The sequence below is a fragment of the Anneissia japonica genome, unplaced genomic scaffold, assembly GCF_011630105.1.
Source record: "Anneissia japonica isolate Jap-2015-1 unplaced genomic scaffold, ASM1163010v1 scaffold69_len1423075_cov170, whole genome shotgun sequence".
NCBI lineage: Eukaryota > Metazoa > Echinodermata > Crinoidea > Comatulida > Comatulidae > Anneissia > Anneissia japonica.
Window position 1 is genome coordinate 1,112,883 of NW_022748202.1, and position 6,432 is coordinate 1,119,314.

General features: G+C 35.6%; 2 protein-coding genes across 3 annotated transcripts in view; one reads left to right on the forward strand and one right to left on the reverse strand.

Moving 5' to 3' along the window:
• LOC117120757 (ankyrin repeat and BTB/POZ domain-containing protein 1-like) overlaps nt 1-3,048 on the reverse strand; it is a 12,792-nt gene extending 9,744 nt beyond the window's left edge. The window contains 2 exon segments of the mRNA XM_033265838.1: nt 1,967-2,022; nt 2,957-3,048. Of these exon segments, the coding sequence (XP_033121729.1) occupies nt 1,967-2,022; nt 2,957-3,048 (148 nt within the window).
• Nucleotides 3,049-5,924: 2,876 nt separating this feature from the next.
• LOC117120785 overlaps nt 5,925-6,432 on the forward strand; it is an 18,087-nt gene continuing 17,579 nt past the window's right edge. For both annotated transcript variants that reach the window (XR_004447420.1, XR_004447421.1), the window contains exon 1: nt 5,925-6,325. The gene's annotated coding sequence lies outside the window, so the exon portion shown is untranslated. The remainder of the gene's footprint in view (nt 6,326-6,432) is intronic.

Below are 6,432 nucleotides of genomic sequence, written 5' to 3' on the forward strand. Positions count from 1 at the left end.
CCGCTTTTGGATTTTTTGAGTCGGTTAGTTTTACTGCTTGAAAAGGTAAAACTGTCATAAAAGTCAACTATTAATGGCGCTAATTTGTGACATAATCCATTGAGTAACATTAGAATGACTTGGGAAGTTTAACCATGACGTCTGTTTCCATTGACTTTTCGGCTCGGTAAAAGTCAGTTTTACAAAGCATTCCAACCAGTTAAACTGCGCATCTCAGTAAGTTTTCCTGAGAGATAAGTTTCATAGGCTGTTTGCACTGGACTAATTATGGCAAAACAACAGACACTAACCAGCCTCTCGGTAAGTTTTACCGAAGAAAGTCCAGTCGCTATCCTGCAGCCATTTTTCCTCACTCTTCATAGATTACTACAAGCCTGGCACTATCTGTGCCCGACAGACATCAACCAACATAATTCTATGAAGAACGCAATGCGACGACATGCACGCAACAGATCGCTTTTGATGATGATCTGTTCAGACCGACACCTACAATGAGCAGACGGCATCGCATTGTCTAGCGCTCACTGGGAGCAGAGTTCAATTTGTCGTGCTACGGTCGTGCCGGGCTTTATATTGTTCAAGATTCAAAATTCTTTATTTGTGTCCTTTTGGAAAATCAGTTGGTACATCACATCGCAAAACAAAGTGCAGGATTAATACAAAACAACATCAACAATATAATCAAAATTAGGCCCTAAAACTTATTCGATATATTGATTAAAAATTCTACTGGATAGTGGTACGAATGAATTGAGATATCTATTTGTTCTACAGGTTTGTGATTTTCACCTTTTACCCAAGGTAGTCAAGTAAAAGTTGCATTTAGTGGGTGGAAACTATCTGTTAAGATACTCTTTACTTTATCAATAATTTTAATCTCAGTGAGATCATCTAGTTGTCTATTTTGTTGCAGAATTTTTCTTCAACTTCATTTATGATATGTTGTATTAATTTCTGTTATGTTAAGTGCCAAACCAAACATAACTTCCAAACAAAAGAGCGCTTTCAATAACAGAAGAATAAAAAAGACTTATTATACATGTATCAACATTGAATGACCGCAATTTCCTAAAGAAATGTAGGCGTGTCATACCCTTCATAACAATTTTATCACACTGTTCCCCCCAGTTTAACATATGTGGCAAAGACAAGCTAAACCAGTCACTCGTCGCAAATTCTGTTTCAGAGATATTGGCCAAAACATGCTGGAATGTCAAATTTTTTTGAAATCTATTTTATTGCACTAAACTAACCTTTATATACGTATACACCATGCATGCTGTTATTTTCCACATTTTCAATGTTAAAACAAAAATTTTTAACGATTTGGTGATGGTTTATTCCCGAGAAATGCCCAAACATAAACTTTGAAGGCTGATTTCTCAAATATTGTTCTTTAAACAGCTGTATGTTTAAACTTGTAACTTCTTAAGGAAATGTCAGATTTAAATGATTCTTTTACCATTTTATAGCTCTCATTTTACTGTTGAACACTGTATTATAAACTAAAATTTGATTTTTGTAAAAGTGACTGGTTTGGTTTGTCTTTGCCCACATATTATCAATCTCTAAACCTTGGTATTTATGATGAGCAAGTCGAGCGGCCGAGCGGTAAGACAGCGGCGCTGCTAGCTACAGCCCTAACATCGGCACTGGTTCCAGCCGCTCCTCATCCATAGTTCGGTTGGTAGAACCAAGTCTTTCTCGGATAAGGACTTAAAATGGAGGACCAGTGTATACATAATGCTGCTAGGTAGTCACAGACCAAGCCCATACGCAATTCAGCACAATGGCGCTGCAAGTTATGGGTTACTCTCCTACTTTTACCTTCCTACCTTTATGAGTAACAGTATCAATCTCAACATCGTCAACAACAACAAGGGATACAACATTATTTTCGCATTATTATTATTTTGCATTACTGTATATTTGTGCATATACTATGATTTTAAATACTTCCACTTACCATTCTCTAGTAGATATTGAACTATTTCCATGTGACCACACAAACAAGCATAGTATCTAAAAATAAAAGAACATAATATTATATTAATTCAGTAATCTCTATAGAGTTAGTATCAAATGTGTACATCATGTAGCAGCTTATCTCATAGAGGCAGCAGCACTAGCTCAGTCGGCTAAACTGGTGGTAGTTAAACCGTAGAGTCCCTCTCCCTAATTTTTTCAAAAATTACATTAAGAATGGAGAAAAAAAGAAAATGATATTCAAATGCAAGTCTATGAGTGCTATTTCCAGCAATATAAATTTATATTGAATAATATTATTAATAATTATTATTTGATAATTTTAATCAAGTATTTGTTTTTCATGAGTACTGAATTGTTTTCTTGCTTATTGTAAGGGCTTCTTGGTGTGATGAAGTTGTGATTTTCTTATTTATTGTTAATTTGATGCAATTCAGCCCTTGGCTGCCAATTCAGATGCTTGAATAAATTGAATTTATATTGAATTGAAAATGATAACAAAAATACAACAATTGGAATTGAGACACCAGGTCAATACCAGGCAATATAAAAGCAAAAATTTAGATTAAACATTGAGAAACATAAACTTTAAACTGTACTACTACTGTCTTAAAGTTGGGTTCCAGAGGAAAACAAATTTTTTGATTTGTCGTACAACTTATTTTTTTTAAGACAAAAAAAGCATATTTGATGAAAAACTTGGGGAACGGTTAATGAGATACAGATTTTTTGAATATTTAAAACCTTGGGGAAAAAGGAGGCAAAAGGGTGGTTATGCCCCTTTTTCCCCAGTTTTTAAGTATTCAAAAATCTGTATCTCATTAACCGTTTTTCATCAAGTATACCTTTTGTGTCTAAGAAAAATCAGTTCTACGACATATAGAAATAAAATGAATAATAAAATGTTTTCCTCCGGAGCCTGACTTTATACATAACATTCAAATTGTACTAAATATTAAAATTTACTTACAAAGGTGTACTGTCCCATTTATCTCGGATGTTTACTTCCACTTCCTTCTTTTCCAAGAGGTATCTACAGTGTTCATAAGCAAACAAAGTCATGCTAAAAACATTTAAATTGTGATAGAAATTTCTCTGATTAAAGACAAATTGAATATACCTGTAGGTACTAACAGCAGTCCCTGATGGGTGTGCCCAGTATCAGTAGTGAATTTAATAGGCAGATGATAGGGAGCACACAAACTAGAAAATGTATGACACCCCTCCCCCCACCCACCCCGAAGGCTCCCCTTCTGCAAACTTGCAGAGGTAAACAATACACTCAAATTAGTGTAAAGATTATAACCCATTCTCATCACAGGCTGGAGGGTGTGTGGGATGTCCTGACACATCCCATTCCTCCCCCCACTAAATGGGTTAAAATATTTTTTAAATGACCATTAATTTTTAATTGCAATAGGAATTTAGTTCTGCTTTCTCAATTTTCGCACCCCCAGGCCATTTCACAGCTCCCCCCACTCCATAGACCAAAACCAACCTATACCCCTGTATCACTCCCTACTCCCTCATCCCCCATGTCAATACTCCTTGATACTGTTGCGTATTAGGAGCTCGGGTAAGGTATGAATTCTCACATTTAATTTTTTTTCTTAGCTTTGATACTGACTACAAGACACTTGATTTATAAAAATAATGGACCTTCACAGAGTGCCAATCCAAAATTAACAACTGACCAATCAGAATAGAGCCAGGAATACACACTTTTCCCACACACATCCACCCCACTTTCAACCACGGATCGACGACCTTGATGGAGCCTCATTGTGTTCAGGTCCGTAGCCAGCATCTACCGAGGTGAAGAAGGACTTGGGCTCAGAGGGCCTCGAGGATTGAGTGCTTAAGTAAAATGTAAATATAATACATCTTGCAGTTTCAAATAAAAAAGAACCGAATATATTATCATACAAAGGATAATGTTTAGAGGAAGAAGTCTACATTAAGTTTCGTCTGTTTAAAATGGTAGGGAGTTTGCTGGGGGACTCGGGTGGTTGCTACAGTGGCGTATCTAGGGTTGCCCTCACAAAAAAGTGTCACTCCCAAGTCGCCCTCCCCCTCTCACTGAAAATGTTTAAAGCAAAGAAATCACGATCAAGTAGATAAAAACCAACTCATTTTGCTCCCTCACTCAATCATCGAGCCACCCACTCCAACTTCGCCCCATCAGCCTCGCCCCATCAGCCCCCACCCCGCCAACTCCCATTTCATAGCTTAGATACGCCGGTCGTTTGTTGTTAACAATCGTCTCTCTGAAGTCGGCTGTTGAGGGGTATAACCATATAAATAGTAAAATAAAACTGTTTCGATATTGAATAAGTAGCTGAGAAGTTCAGAAACTAATATCTCCCGCGTATTCGTTTGCATGCTTCACTACTGTATTATCATGGAGTCTCATTGTGTCGAGGCCCGTAGCCAACATCTACCGAGGGGCGGGGACTTCTGTGCTTTAGGCTTCGGCCTAGGCCTACATGTTAAAAAAATGTTAAGAAAGCTCATTTAACCATACCTCTCGAAGTGGCTTAATTCTCCCAATTTATTTATTATAAATACTAACTATACTATACTTAACCACAGTCTTAAGAATGTGATGAAGTGTGTGTGACCATTATATCTACGTCATACTAAATTATAGTACAAGAATAATGTGTTAAACTTTTGAAGGCAGCATATGCCTACAACGAAATACGAAAATCGTTATTGCAATCGTCATTAAACAGAAAACATAAATCAAATTGAAGTTGAATAAATTTAAAGGGTAAAAAACGAACAAAAAAACACACAACCACTGTCAATATTTAAAATTTGTATAAAAATATATCTGGTTTTGCTGATCATCTTGTCCACATACTTTATCTGACATCAGGACTGGCATGAGAACTTGACCTATTCATTTTGCCGACGCAACATTGGCTGCCCATGCAGCTCGGCCTCCCGCGTGGCCAGTCAGCCTCCTGAAAATCTACAGGTTAAAAGACACAAATTAAATATATTCAATATGTATTATTATGTCCTTTATTCAAACACTGTATTTAGTTTTCTTTGATGATTTATGTATGTAATTTAACAGTGTTAACGGCTATCTTGATTTATATTATACACAAATATGTTCGTTCAAACACAGCTCAATATATATATATATATATATATATATGTATATAGATATATATATATGTATAGAGAAAATTTATGTCTGCGTCTGCTTTTTTCAACTTCTTGCTGAGTTTCTCAAACAGCCGAAGGTCTTGCTTTGTGACCGCACTGGTCTGTGTAAACTCATGTACAATACAGCCAAACTTCCGAACAGAGGGTAGTATAAAGACAAATTTAAGAGCAACAAAAATACATTTAATAGAACCAGACATGTTTCTTCGTATTCAATAAGACATCTTCAGTGTAACGAAACAAAAAACACAAAGCATACACTGAAATATAAAAATATGTATGTAATTTAACAGTGTTAACGGCTATCTTGATTTATATTTCAGTGTATGCTATTATTTGTTTCTAGCCGTACTTATTGTGTAATAGAGTGTATCTGGTGGTATTTGAATCTATTTAACCATGAAGCCTCCGTGGTCTAATGGTTATGACGCTCGTCTTGACAGCGAGAGGTCGCAGGTTCGAGACCCGCCAGAGGCATTCTATTACACATTTTCTTTATTCATTTATTTACAAGACTACATTCGTTGCGAGCTATGCTACATGATGTATTATTATGTCCTTTATTCAAACACTGTATTTAGTTTTCTTTGATGATTTATGTATGTAATTTAACAGTGTTAACGGCTATCTTGATTTATATTTCTATATATATATATATATATATATATATATAAAATGTATGATGCTCGCAAATTTTCTCAAACAATTTCAAACATTTTATTTGCAAATCAATTGAAAGTTAAGGAAGTTACCTCTATACCAAATGGAATAGCCCTTCCGTGAACAAACAAGTCTGCTGTTACCAAACAACACTCAATATTTAAATGACACACCTGTAATTACTAGCGCTGACTTGTTTGCAGCAAATAACATGTAGTCCTATACGTGTATGTAAAAGGAAACTAAATACTTTCACTGTCGTGTTTAACTTCAAAAATCTACCAAATGTAGATGTAATGTATAGCAAGTTCATCGACTCTCTTCATCACATTGTCACAACAAGACTATTGGAAATCATTTAATCGGTGCAGAAACGTTGAGTCGGTATGGTACAGCGGCTCGTTGGTTCTAGCGTCTTTTTCGGACTTGGAAGACTACAGTTACCAAGGCCCCAATTATTTCAATGTCGCAAGCACCGACTGGAAACTGAAGGCTGAAGGTATGAGGCACCATCTGTTTACTTATTATTTAGCAAAAAATGACATGGTTTTTTACGTTATATTATTTATATATTTTATATAATATATAATATTTTATATATTATAT